This window comes from Parasteatoda tepidariorum, chromosome 12 (genome assembly GCF_982258835.1).
Source record: "Parasteatoda tepidariorum strain Cologne lab strain chromosome 12, Ptep-v5.0, whole genome shotgun sequence".
NCBI lineage: Eukaryota > Metazoa > Arthropoda > Arachnida > Araneae > Theridiidae > Parasteatoda > Parasteatoda tepidariorum.
This window is the reverse complement of record NC_141766.1, coordinates 48,743,807-48,758,895: the sequence shown is the minus strand read 5'-3', so window position 1 is coordinate 48,758,895 and position 15,089 is coordinate 48,743,807. Positions and strand designations below refer to the sequence as shown.

Below are 15,089 nucleotides of genomic sequence, written 5' to 3'. Positions count from 1 at the left end.
TGAAAACGTCTAAAAGAAGTTTTTTTTTTTTATTTAAAGAAAATAGAAAGATAGAAAAAAACGTTCTTAATCTTTTAAATGAAAATCTTATGCCGAAAATCTGAATTTAAATTTTTCTCATTGCCATAATTTTAGAAGAAAAAAAATTACTATAAAATAAATTTTATTTGCAACTTTATTTTTAAAAAATAGGCTGAGTCATAATAAAAATGCCTAAGAAAAGAAAAACAGAAAAAACAAATTTTTCTTAGTTCCTGAACCAAAACTTTAATACTGAAAATCACACTTTTCTATGTTACTGGTTATTTATATTACAGTACACGAAAAGAGTGATAATAAATTAATAGTATGAGACGTTCTGTTAAAATGCTGGGTTATAATAAAAACAGCAAAAAATGGAAAAAAAATCCTTCTCAATTCTCAAAGTATCGAAAAAATGACAAAATTGACTTGTCTGATTATAATTTTTTAAAAAAAAAGTAATATCTATAAAAATTCAAAAATAAAAAAAAACTTAGAAAAATACATTTCTAAAAAATTTTCTGCCGAATATTTGACTGATCATTCAACCAACTGTATTTTTAACAGAAGGGCCAAATACTCGTTACATCCCTCCCTAATTTAAATGCATTGTTATTGCAACTTGAGAAATTCATAAAATGGCAGAAAACGTGAATTTTTAAACTGCTCACTGTTTGTAGTTTAGATTTCATTTTTTTGTTGCTTAAGTGATCTTTTTCGATAAAAAAAAAGGAAAATGTTTACGATATAAAAAAATCTAATAATTAATAAAATAAAATAATAAAGTACATTACAAAATAAGCATTGAATTTTATTTTGAACTATCACAGTTTTGTTTTTATTTTAAGCTTTTGTTTAAAACCTATAAATTTTCTTCAATTAAAATATTTAATTTGAATTTATATTACTTAATTATGACTAACCTTTTTTTTTCCTACTTTCATTCTGTGGGCATTGCAGTTTTTTTTTATTTATTAGAATTTAATTCTAAAATGAATTTTCGTATTGCATGATATGATAAAAAAAAAAAAAATTCTTTTCTTCAATGTTTATTTATTTTGATAAATCTATTGTTCATATGATAAAAATAGCAAGTTTTTTTTTTTGTAGAAAAAAAAGGTATAAGTTTTTTTATTTTTGAATGAATTCTAATAATGGAACACTACTAAGTTATTGATATTACTAAGTTTATTGATAAAAAAAATGGAACGCTAATGTTTAAATAAGCATTACTACATTTGTCATTAACGTGTCTAAATACATGTGCGGCCCTTCGTTACCCAACCTGCTGTGCAAGTGGCCCTTCACTCAAAAAGGTTGTGCACCCCTAAGATAGATGTTTTGTGGTTACTTTTCAATCTAAAATATATTGAAAGGAAAAAAAAAGAAGACTCTAAACATTTTAGAATGAAAATCAGTGAAACCTTGATGAAACAGACATGCCTAAGACCATAAAAATTGTCCACTAAAGTGAAGTGTCTAGTTGGAAAAACATGCTTTTTGATAATTCTGTTGCTGTAACTGTTTTAGATTAATCAATATAGCTAAATAAGATTCAAATACTGCATTTAGTGGTGATTGTATTCCTGGTGTACCCCCGAATTCCATGTTTTTCATATTATTTCTCCAGGTCTAGAAACTAGGAGCAAGGCCTGTAATTTTTCCACGGAATTCCGTGTATTTCAAGACCAAAGATTCGGTGAAGTCCGCCAATCGAAATTTATAATCCGGCAAAATTTTCTATACAATCTAAAATTTAAAGTGAGAATTAAGTTCTACAATTCAAATTTTGAAACCTTTGCTAGTTGGCGAAGATTTCTTGGTAAGGTGGCAAACCGCTTAATGTGGTCCCTGTATACAATCAAATGCAAATACAATCTATAATTAGTCAAGAGCCATAAAAAAGTTAGTTATACCATTTCTTGCCTTCTTTATTTCACATAAAAATCCATACATTATTTTGTCCATAAAAAAATCATGTTTAAAGAAAACAGAACAAAAATTAATTTGTTAAAATGAAATGTGTGCCTTGAAGGGATTTAACGGATTTTTCTTGGATGTAAATAACTGTTCAATACTGGTAAGATTATGTTTTCCTTAGGGAAGGGGTATATAATGGTTTATTCATGGAAGGTTACCAGGCGTTTTGAAATTTAGTGTCGCATAGAAATAGGTAAATGTCCCATAGAAATATCTGTACAGTAATGTTTCTTAAGAAAATTAAGTATGTCTATTAGGAAAATTGAATTTAGAAAACTTCACTATTAGAAATAAAGCCAGTTGAGTGATGTTTTACTAACAAGGAATCAAGTTTTTAAATTTTGTGTAATACCAAAAGGAAAAGAAAAATGATTTATAATTATTTTTCAAAAAAATATTCCTAGTTGCTTTAAATTGCTCTTGATATTTTTGTTTCAATGAATAAATTTTGAACTTTTTTGCATTTTTTGTTTAGTTTTACATTATTAGTTAAAAGTGACCTATAATATCAAAATTAGCGTGATTTAGCGAAAAAAGAATTCTGATTTACTATGGGCAGCTTTAGAAAACAGGTGTCATGTTAAAATATTTGTTTAGATTTTGATTTTTTCTTTGACTTTGACTAAACATTTATAAAAAGTAAAAAATCTATTTAGAACTATATATATATTTTCTATATTCTTAGGTAAAGTAAGCTTTCATTAATTCATTAAAATTTTAGGCATTTTTAAAATAGTTGTCAATTGGACGCTGGTATATTCTGTTATTTTGTCTATATTTTTATGTTAAAAAGCTGTTCCTCAATTTTTCAGGTATTCCTTTGAGGATTCTTTGTTGCATGTTGGTATCGAGAGAGCTCGTAATTTATCTGCCTTATCTGTACCTGATCATTGCAAAGTGTATGTATTTCTTTAGAATTGCATTTATTCTAAGTTAATGCTAAGTTCTAAGCTAATGTTATATTTATTCTAAATTCAACTAGGGGGCACCACGTCCTGCTTTCCAATCTCTAGAAATGCTTGCTCAGTTCTTATTTTATCACTATGTGCTCTGAACTATGCTCTCCATTTACGCCTTTTCCCCAGCAATTCTGTCTGATGAATTCACATATATTGCAAACAATTTTTTTTAAAAATAATACCATACAAATTAATTTTACAATTTGTTTATAATTTTAATTATAAACTTATAAAAATATAATTGAACAATGAATAAATGACAAAATGATATACACTCTAATTTTATTGATTATAATTTCCAAAAAATCTAATTTTATAGAATTAACTTTTAAAAAAAATGAAATTTTCTAATTTGTGAACTAGAGGACTCAATTCTTTGCAAATGAATATAAGATTGAAGAAGGGAAGACTAGTTTGAAAACACACATATGTGTCATCAGTTAGGCAAGGGGGTAAAGAAAGAAAGCCAATCTAAGAATTTTTGATATTAATTTCAAGTCCCCAAACTAAAGTAATCAAAATCTTTTTTTTTTTAATGAAAGGAAGGCAAAAATGTGCCTTTGGTTGTGTAAAAATACATGCCTTTTATTAACCTTCCTTGATTGTAAAAAAAACCATCAAAACATTTCAATTTATTTACTTCGTATCTGATGCAAAATTTCAAATAGAGGTCTTAAGTTTTTTCTTCAGTTTTAAAAGTGTGTAACTGAAAAGAAATTATAATTTTACTCTGATTAGTTTTCCTTTCCATTTAAAAATCAGGAAAACTCTTGATATAAACTGTTTAACTACTGTAACACATTTTGAATCATATGGTATGTGGCAGTAGAAAATCACAATTCCCCTGCTTAAATTTTTTGCTAAACTGAATTAAGCAGCGAAAAAAAAAAAACAATTGACACAAAGTAACTAAAATATTAATGACTGGCATCAATAACATTTTGTAATTCTAATGTTCTTCAAACATGTCTCTAGATATTTTCAAAATTTTATACTGTTTCTTATTGTTCGAATTATGATGGAAGTACACTAGGCATGAGTGACTCTTTTTTAATATGGAGAGACAATTGTGGTGCACCAGATAAAATTTTGTTTAAAGTACATAACCATTTGCTAACTGAATATTCAAATTATTAAGACCAAATAATTTATTTTCAGTAAGTTAAATTTTTTTTCTTCATAAATATCAACCAAATTTGCCTTTTTATCAGGTTCAATAAATTTATCTGAATATATGTTATTAAGAATAGTTAACATTTATTTTTGCATAAATGGTCAGTTAAGGATTATTAAAAATAGTGATTAATAAAAATAGTGATTAATAAAATTTTTTATCACTGTTATCTTTTATTTCAATTTTACTATGTGAATATTTTTCTTAGTTTTATTTATGATGCTTAGTATTAATAATTGTTTTTTTATATTTTAATTTAGGTGCATTAAAGTAGCTCTTTTACCAATATCCAGTGAAGAATTGAATACTTACACCACAGGCTCATTTGAGAATTTAAATAAGCCTACAATTGGAGAAACATTTCGTTTCAATATTCCAGTTTCTAAATTATGCATGAAAACTCTTCAAGTTAATATTTGGTCTATTCATAATAGTACAGAGGAAGAGTGTTTGGTATGAATTCTTACTCATTTATTCATTTGTTAAGGCTTTTACTGAGCTCTTTTACTACTAAAATTGAGTAAAGCTGCAATGTTAATGTTGCAAATTCAAAGCAGAAATTGAGTAGTTTACTGTCTTTCTGAAAAGAATTAACAGAATGTAAAAATAAACAAATATTTGAAATATTTTTCATGTAATAATTATTTCATTTTTCTATCTAAGTAAAACTCAAAAATCACTCAATAGTTCTAAAATTTAATGAATTTCTTATGCACCTAAACAATTAGTTAACAGTGTTAAAGTGAGAGTTCTATGAATAAACAACAACTGTAAAATTAAATGAGATATTGGTTGTTTATGATGCCTCTTGCACATTATTAGATTTTATTATTTATGATGTGGGTGTGATTAAGCTATTCTATTAAATATTTAACTTTTTATTTAATATTCACAAGCTTTTTTTTTACGTCATATAATAATTTAGCCTCACATTAAAAGCTAATTTACGGATTATCAAATGTCCTAAGAGATTGTTGCCATTGACAAAAATTGCTTTTGTGAAGAAAGAAATCTGAAGTTTTTTGTACCATATCCTACTGAATTTTCACACCTTGTAAAATCTGATATATCAGTTGATAGGGTTTATTGAGTTTTGTGCTTAAATAATTGACTAAGTCACCACCTATAAAAATTCTTGTGGAAGCTGCTGCTAAAATAAATGTTTTGTTATAATTTGTAAAAAAGGTTAACACTAAGATCAGAATGGGCAGTGAAAGTTTGTCGTTTTGTTAACCATTGATGAGACAAAGATTGCAAAGATAAATTAGTTGCGTGCAACTTTAATAACATATTTTGTTGATAACTTGAGAAGAAAGGTTTGTGTTGGGATAAATGCATAGGTTCTAGTGCAAATTATGAGAGTACAATAATGCTTAGACAAAAAGAAATTTACATAATTTTTTCCCCCTAATATAATTGGAAGTTGTCTATGTCATTGCTGTACCTAGCAGCAAGAAAATTGTCTGTATTTCATTGATATTCATATTTTTCTTATTGTCATTTATTAATTCCCAGATAAGAGATCTAAAAGAAAAAAATAATTTTAGGAAAGAAGCATTATTCTTTTACTAGATGGCTTTCTTTACTCACATTGATCCTCTGTTTAAGGAATCCATTGAATTAAGGCTATTGAGAGAGTACTTTAATTTTCTGTTTTAGTGCTTTTTTTCACATAAAATCTTAATTTAAAGGCCTATTTTTTCCCTCAAATTATTGCAAAAGCGTAACATCTTGTTTAAATGTTGGTTAATGTTTAACATTTATCATTTTTATGCATGACTTATACCATTTATCATTGTACATTGCTGGTGCAAATTACAAATTAAGTCTTTTAGTTTCAGTTACTTAACAGAAATTTGTAAAATAGCATTCTGTTTATGAAAGTTTTTTTTCTTTAACTCTCTTTGGTAACTTTCAAAACCTCAAATTTTTTATAAATAAAATCTAGATGTAAAAATAAAGTTTGATAGTTATTTAAAAAAAGAAAAAAAAAGTTTTCCAGAACAAATATTGAGTTTATAAACTAATGAAGCTTGAACTTAATGAATAAATCATACAATATAAACAATAATTTTTTTATTGCATCTCTGATAATGCAGAAAGTTAGGAAATATGTGATTGTTTTATTAATAGTTAATTTTTAAAAGCTAGTTAAACTTTCATGTCACACTTCTGCTGTTAATTATCATCTTTAAAATGTGTTCATTATTTTATTAAAATTCATTTTACTAACTGATAATTTTTATTTTTGCAGGGTAGTTCACAAGTGAGCTTAGCAGATTTTTGTCCTGAAAACACAATTGTTAAGTGGTACAATGTTCTAAGTTTTAGGTTTATGCAACCAGATCCTTTACAGCATGAAAAACCCCTCAAGGTAATTCTAATGAAGCGTAAATCACTTACTAGTTCTTTACTTGCTTATATCTCTGTTTTATCATCCCACTAGGATTCGTTGTCAGACATTGTTAAAACACAATTTGATATTTTTAACCTCTGTCTGTAATATTAAAATTTAATGTAGTATAAAGCAGTGGTTCCCAAATGGTGTTCCGTGCGGAACCCTAAGTTTAAAATTTTTTTTTTTAAACATTTTTGAAACCTATAATTATATTTAGAAGCAATTAATAATTCATTTGCTAAATATTTTGGATGCCTTTACTATATTACTTTAATTAAATTGCCAGTAAAAGGAATTTTTCTTAAGGAAATAATGCATTACTTTTCAAATAATAAAGCAGTAAATTAACTATAAAAATTAACATGCAATTGTAAATTATTGCATTAGTACTTCCCATTGTGCTTTTCAAACTAAAATAAAATAATTAGATTTTTTTTTAATGAAGAAATATATTTTCTTTCAAGCAATTTTCAACCTTTATAGCAGTTCTCTTTAGTTTTCATTTTAACGTAAACCACAATTCGGCTTATTTAATTCATTGTTAGCTTACGTTTATACATCAAAGTCAAATTCATAATAAAACTAGATTCAACTCCAGCATTGTGAATTCAACTGTAGGATATAAAACCCAATTTGAAATCATTAATGATAAAATGATGAAAATAGGCCTTACATCTCATTAAATATTTTCAAAATAAAGTACTCTTTTATAAGTTATTACGTTCACAATTGTCTTTATGTACCTTAATTATATAGTAGGGGTTCCGTCAAAAATTTTTTGATTGTATAAGGTTACGTAGCCTAAAAATGATTGAGAACCACTGGTAGAACCACTTCTGTCCCCTGTTGATTAAATTCTACATCTAGTTCTCTGTTTTAAAAAAGTTGTTTGATGTGATAAAATAAATTTTTATTCAATTTAAGAACAGTTATTTAAGGAGAAACAAATTGTACTTTTGAATAATGTTACATTTTTAAGGAATTTATTTGAACTGTTGTAATAATTTTGGTTGCATGATTTTTTTATATCGTCGAAAACTATCTGTTTGTGTAAGGAATGTAATGTTTAAAACTTCTGATTATTTATAGAATTTTGTGAAAGGCACGCATAAATAAACTGATTTAGTGGATACAATTCCGTGATGTTACACTTGTTTTGGAGAAATTTCTTTTTTTATTTAGAGTGATGTCTTTTCGACACTTTCCTCCTTCAATGAGTATATATATAAATCTTTTTGAGCTAAGGGTTCCAAAACAAGATCTTGCTATAGACATACCCCAAAAGGGACAAAAATTTTGCTTGTATTTGAAACAGAAACACTTCCCATGAAAAAATTTTAGTAGTATCATTTATTTCAATATTTTGTTATTGTACAATTTTAAGACTTGATAATCAGGCTTCGGTTAATTGGATGTTTACTGTGTCTTTTAGATACTCTACATCAGGGGTTTCCAACTGGCAGCCCACGAGCCAAATTATATTAGTTGTCCTTTTTTGGCCGTTAATTTTCGCAAAACAACTATATGGTAAAAGCTCCCCTTTTCTCATTAATAAGAACCTAATTTCTTCGTTTCTGTGAAATTTAACATACCAACGGTGCAAAAAAATGTATTTCTCAGGCTTTGCATCAAAGAAAATATTTATTCAAATACAAAAATAATCGCGTATGTTGCTCTTTTTTATTTTATTTTTTTGTAATTTGTGAATATAATTTAGCATGTGCATATCAGAAATTTTCTCGAAGAAATTTTCCGATTTAACTTTTTGAAACCACTAATTTTGGACGAAAATATTTACACAAACATTTTTAAATTTTTAATTTAAAATGTAACTATCTATTCTCTGGTAGTTGCAGCAAACAAATCTCAATTTTCTCATTGAATATTTTGTGTGCTACTATGTAAGTTTTATTACCAACCTTTCTAAAGTTTTATATCTTAACAATTAGATATGTTACACATTAATTGTTTAATACATAGGTGCACATTAAAGTTACTGTAGCCCGAAATTTTATTATTTATTTAATATTTTCAAAAATATTATTAATAACAATTAAATATTTTTTAAAGTTCAACTTCTTATTTTAATTTGTAAATCAAAACTTTTGTTTTGTACAACTTGGTAAAAATCTGCCATTAATATTTAATGTTCCTTCAAAGATAAAAGAGTCCTACATAAAATTAAGATAAAGTTGTGGCCCGCCATTTGATTTCTGCCTTTAATTATGGCCCCCCGGCCTTATGTAAGTTGGAAACCCCTGCTCTACATTTTCTGAAAAGACAACATACACTGTTCAATTTTTTATATTTATTGGTAACTTTTTATGGAATTTGTTATCGACATAAGAGTGGATAGTATGTTAAGTTATTGATTTGTAGAGTTTGAAAAAACTTAAGCTTTTTTTGAAAATTCCCAACCTACCTTGGTTTTTCATCAAAAGACCTTGACTTTTTCTAAAACTTTTAAAATTTTTATTTCTAATTTAGTACTATCCTAAATTTATTAGTTTATCAGTTTTTTTAACATCGAAGAATATTATTTCTTCCACCCTCATTTTTTCCTTGCCAGGGAAAAACTTCCCAACCCCTTTTAAAATGCATGACTGTGGAAATCATTATGGTAGAAGTTCTCACATTTCCCTCCTACAATTAAAAATATTAAAAAAAAAAAAAACCTCCAGAAAAAAGTTTTTACAGGGGGCTAACCCTGGAAAAGAGAGGTGGGACATAAATTATCACAATGTAGATTTATTATAAGAAAATATGTTTGCATAATTTTTTGTTTATTTTATCTAGCACAAAGAAACAGATGTGAATTTTGAGGTACCTGACCATCTTCAAACAAAAACATTTATGTTTAAAGAAGAGAGTAGTGATGAATCTACCATAATATCGTCTCAGACATCAACTCTGACACGGAATCAAGGTAAAAAAAAAACTTATCTAACGTACAATTTGATCTTCTTTAAGAATTTTTCATACTAAAGTCATAAGTTTCTAAAGTTGGTGATGAAGCTTTCTAGTGATTAATATTTTAAAATTATTTAAATGAATTTATTTACCGATCCATAAAGTAACTAATTAATATTCCTATATCATTGGCACATTGTTAAAGAATAGGTTTACAACAAAGAAAATAATGACTAAGGTGAAATCAAATTTTAATTATTATTTTGTATATAGTGGGATGAGAAATGCCTAATTATTGCTTAATTAAGCCTAAGTTATTGCTTTTGTCATCTTGGTTAGATTACAGACTCTGGTCTTAGTTGGCATTTTTTAATCAACTATGAAAGCAAAAAAGTTTTGAAGTAAAAAAATTCAATTAAAAGCAATATGAATGGCAATGAAGGATAGCGAGGAGGTTTATGGAGAACACTGAGATAATGTATAAAAATAATATTAATTGAACGGTTATGCAGCAAATCCCTAGCTTATATTTTGAGTAGGACAGCATTGTATGATATTTTTGTTCTTTATTGTCTATTAGACATAGCGATGTAACATCCGCTTTAATATTGTTTCTTTGAATCAAAACCTTATCAAAAATCTTAAATCAATCTGAAATAAATTAAAAAGGTTAATTATAAAATTATTGCCTTTATAACATCAATAATGTTACTTATTTTTTAAAAATAAATAATATAAAGATGGATTGACTTAAGAATAAATTCTAAAAGTAAAAAGAAGCACCTAATTTTTTCTTCAAAAAAAAAAAAAAAAAAAAAACGTAAGACTTATTGGCTTAAAAGTAACAAATGAAATATGCATTAATGTAATAAAATTATTGTAAATTAATATTTTTTTCCCATAAACTTATAAAAGACTGTTTTCTTATAATTTGGATTATATTTTTGAAGTGAAAAAAAAACCCCAATTGTATTTTGCTAAAAATTGAAAAAAGGAAACAGTGGAATTATTTTATTCAAAGTGAATAATCAAGTGTGAAATTTGAATTTCATATGTTTTAAAATTATATGAAAAAACATCTGGAAATTTTTTTTTAAATTGAAAATTAGTAGTAAAAACTGACAAAAAACAAAAGTAATTCAACATGGAGTTATGATATCGGCAGAAATTGAGCATGCCCTAGAGTAATGACTTGGATATGTGAGATATGTTGTGATAATATCAGCATTTTAAACGTCAAAGACACTTAGATTATATAAAGCCAATTGAAAATTCTTAGAATAATTGGTAAAAAAAATAATTACAATAGCACATGGATCTACAATGGAATCAGGGTTAGTGATGTAAGTGAAGAGTCAAATGTGATATTTAGAATTTCAATGTGTGTAATATCGTATTAAATATATTAAATCAATTTACTTCATCCAAATTAAAAAAGGGGAGGGCAAATACACCGAATTGATTTAATAATTCTTCAGTTACAAATCTGAGTTTACAACAAAATTCCTAAACCCAGTCAAATTTTATTAATGTTAAATATGTTTTTTTAATTTATTTATTAGGAATAATAATTATAGAGTGAACTGTTGTGATTTCAAAATTACTTTTTATATATAGGAAATCACACGCATGGATAAAAAGGCTTTGAAAAAATTAAACTATCACGCACTATGCTTATAATGAAACAAAACAGTGAGTAAATGATCAAGGTTGAAAGTCGCAAGATTTTTCTTAAAATAACTCTACTGAAGAGGGTGCAAAATTTTTTTGTTTGCCAAATGAAAAATCTTTCTACCTGAGCTCTGTAACGTTCTGCAACAATGGTGTCATGATTAAATTCTCCTTAGAACTGAATGCCTTTGCTCTTCTTTCCACACAATATTTATGGAGTTGTATCTGTATCAGTCATCTTAAAAAGTTATCATAAAAACTATAGTTTTTGTTTCATTTGTAGAATCCTCAGATAGTAGAGTTGTACTGTTTGCATGAGGTTAAGTGTTCGGTAAAACTCTTTACTAATTTAACTGATATGTTTTCATCAGTCTTGGTTGATATTCCTTAAAAAAAAAATTTGTGATCTTTTTTGACTGTCAAACTCAAAAATATACTATACTTTTATTTTCTTCTTCAATCTGCTGGAAATGTGAGAAGATTGTAATAAAGGTACTTATTGCTTCAAAAGGTTATATTTTCTTAGAATTTTTTAATTTTTCTGCAAAATTTTTAATCTTTTAAATTTTTTTAAAATTAGAAATTGCATCAAGATGCCTTATAGATATTTTTTTTTTAGGTCCTGACATGGTTAAATGTGGTATGGTACCTGATGATGATGTTGACAGTGATGGTGAAGATGATGATGAGGGTGATATAGATATCAATGAAGTTGGAATTGTTCTACAGAATTTGGTAAATATTTTTCAACTGCTCCTCACTTTAAGTAAAAGCGCAATTGATCATTAATTTGAGAAATGTTAAACTCTTTAATCTTTTATTCATTAAATTAATTCCTTAATCATAAACTAAAAATATGGTTGCCCCAGCAAATCAATGCATAATTTTTCAGTATTGAACAGAATAAAATTGTGAAATTAAACTGCTATTTTCATTTCCATGTTTATCTTTGTCTTGCACATGTTTTTATTGACTAACTAGAAAACCTATTTCATAGTGATTCCGTTAGACTTTGAAAGTAATGGGTTCTTAGACGCAGGTCATCCAAATTTTTAGGTCTATTTTTCCTAACTACAAGTATCAATTTACTAAAATACAAATAATTATACAAATCTCATGTAAAGATACAGTGCATAAATGATGAATATTTATGTTAAAGAAATAAAAATGCAATTAATAATTCATTCAGTAATAATTTAACAAAGAATTTACATCAAATTTTCTACATCAGTTGTTCTTAAAATTAGGTGATCTTTTTTTAAATATAAAATAATATCCTATATTATTTTGCATATGATATGTATTAATTCATTATGCAATTTTAGATAATTTAGAATAACACTTCACTAAAGGTAAGATAAAGTAAGTGTGACTGGAAACTAAATAATATGTATGTTATTTAATGTTAAAATGAACTTCAAACAGTGCTTTAAAAATAAAAACGAAGTGTGGAGGAAAAAAAGCTTTCAAGATTGAAAGAAAAAAGGATTCAAAGTTTTGCAAAATACTGTGCAGAGTTTAAGCCAAGGCGACTGCCTTTCTTGCGCTTAGTTCTGCTTTTATTTAGTTGAAGATTGTGTATTGGATTTTAAATATATTTGAGTTAATTATATTAAATTGTTTTTATCAAAATGGTTGTTTTATGCTTAAGTTAATTTGAAATTTTAACCTTTTTTTAAAATTTTTAGCAGGCCTGCATGGACTGTGAAGCTGAGAGATTGACACAAACGAGTATAGATGCTGCAAAAATTCAGCTTTGTGACAAAGAAACCAACACTGAATGTGTGTTTCTTCCTGAAAAGGCCTTAAAGAAAAGATCAGAAGATGCTGCAAAAAGTGCTGCTATCAAAAGATCACAAACATTTTCTCCTAGTGCAGCTGTGAATAAACATCAATACATATGTAGGGTAAGATTGATTGTATAATTTTTTAAAAAATTTTGTTACATGTGCAAAAGTACCAAAAAATATGGGGGACCCCAGTAGCAAGAATCCCTATTGATTTGCACCAGCAGGGGAAAATTCTAAAATTCATCTACCAAGCAGGTGGTAAAGTATATGTATTAGTACTTCAAATTAATTAACTAAAACTAACTAGAGAATATAAGTTTCACTTATTAAAATGAAAATAGGGTATATTTTATGCTATATATGAATGTGAGCAGTATAAAGAATAAAGCACACGCAATGGCACGGAAGCAGATTTACTATAATATCGATTCTATAAACAGGAACCTTAGTCAGTGTCAAGACAAAAAAAATTTATTCTGTGTTTCGACACTGAGGAAGGCTTATGTTTATAGAGCCGAAGCAGTAGTATGCCTGTTTTAGTGCTATTATTTAAGCTTTATGCACATTGCTTAGCTTTATTCTTAATTTTAAAGACAAGCTGTTATTACAGAGGTGAAAAATTTCTTTTTTTCCATTTTCCATTTTTTTTCCAAAATTTCCATTTTTTTTTTATTTAGGACTTTTTTATTTTATTTAAAAATGGGTTACTCTTTTTCATTGTAGTTTGGGGATGATAAAGTTTTTTTGCCGATGCAGAAAACTAAGAAATTCAGACATCCAGGATAGTAATAGTCCTGAGCATCCCTCATAATTGGTCCTCTACTGTATTTTATTGAAAAATAATAGGTGAAATAAAAAAAATATTAAAGCAACTGATTTTTTAATGGTACAGAAATTTTTGTTTTTGGAAATTTTTTTAATGAAAATTTAAAGACACACCCCCTTCTAAAAAAAACAAAGTAAAAGAATGATTTAAATGACAATGAAAGAAATGTTTATTAAAAAATAATAATTATTTTTTATTCTAGTCTTAGACGCCTATTAAACAAGTTTATTTTATTTGCACTTCATATGGTATTTTTATATCTGAAATTTAAGTAATACTAGACTACTATGTATACTACTTAAGTATGCTACAGAATACCCCTATTCTTGTCGACTTTGTATATGTTATATTGTCTTTTTTTTCCGTCTTTTTTCTCTTTTTGGACATATTTTTGGATATCCTCCCTTTTGCTTTTTGACCACTCTGTTCCCTGAATCAAGCTTGTTTTGATGTAAAATTATTATGATTTAGCTACCTTTTGCAGTAATGAAAACCTTTCATTGCAGTTGAATCGAAGTGATAGTGATAGTTCAATGCCTTTGTATCGTAGAGGTGGTCCTTTCCAAAGGAATTCTCTAGAACGCAGAAGTTTGAGGTGGAAAAAGGTTTGTTGCATTTGTATTCTTTTTAGTTAATATTTAAAGAATTATATAAATTCTTCATTAGAAAGTTTAGACAAATGAGAGCAATTGCAGATTTTATCCTGGAGATATCAAAATAATTGCTAGCCATGATACAGCTAAGTAATTGGTCATTGAAGGTGTGAATATGTTTGATAGTTGTATTTAGCTTAGTTGCGTAAGTCATTTTTTTAGCAATTTAGTTAGGGTTTCTCTCTAGCCTATTTGTTATTAAAATGGTGTGTGGAAAAGAAAATATTCATTTTTTTTTACTTTTTAAATTAATAGACCCAGAATTAAATTACTTCAGATTTCTGAGAATTTTTAACCAGGAAGTTGTACCATCAAATGGTCTAAAGATTTAAAAGAAAGCTCCAAAATAGTATGCCAGAAACATTGCAAAGTATAAAAATGGACATTCTGTTATACTATATAGTTTTCTAGTTATTTAAAAAGTATTGAAGAATGTTTTAAATTTTGTGTAAAGATAGATTGTTTTCATGATAAAATTCTCATATATTGCCTCAATATTCAAAAGTCAAGTGAATAAATGTGAATTCTGTTTTTCTTATTTATAAAATGATTTTCTAACATGGGTGAGTTTTTTTCTCCAATTTTTGGTGAAACTGCATCCTTAATACTTAAATATTTGTTATTTTAAATCTTTAAATAGCTAGTATAAATTTTTATCACCAATGACAAGAATGGAAGCAAATTTATTTTAATTTTCCACGAATTAC

At 26.7% G+C, this 15,089-nt stretch overlaps 1 protein-coding gene across 1 annotated transcript in view; it reads left to right on the top strand.

The window, feature by feature from the left end:
• kibra (WW and C2 domain containing protein kibra) overlaps positions 1–15,089 on the top strand; it is a 48,761-nt gene that overhangs the window by 23,714 nt on the left and 9,958 nt on the right. The window contains exons 12-18 of the mRNA XM_016055572.5: positions 2,814–2,900; positions 4,395–4,587; positions 6,389–6,508; positions 9,329–9,458; positions 11,733–11,848; positions 12,802–13,020; positions 14,236–14,334. Coding sequence (XP_015911058.1) covers positions 2,814–2,900; positions 4,395–4,587; positions 6,389–6,508; positions 9,329–9,458; positions 11,733–11,848; positions 12,802–13,020; positions 14,236–14,334 — 964 coding nt within the window. The remainder of the gene's footprint in view (positions 1–2,813; positions 2,901–4,394; positions 4,588–6,388; positions 6,509–9,328; positions 9,459–11,732; positions 11,849–12,801; positions 13,021–14,235; positions 14,335–15,089) is intronic.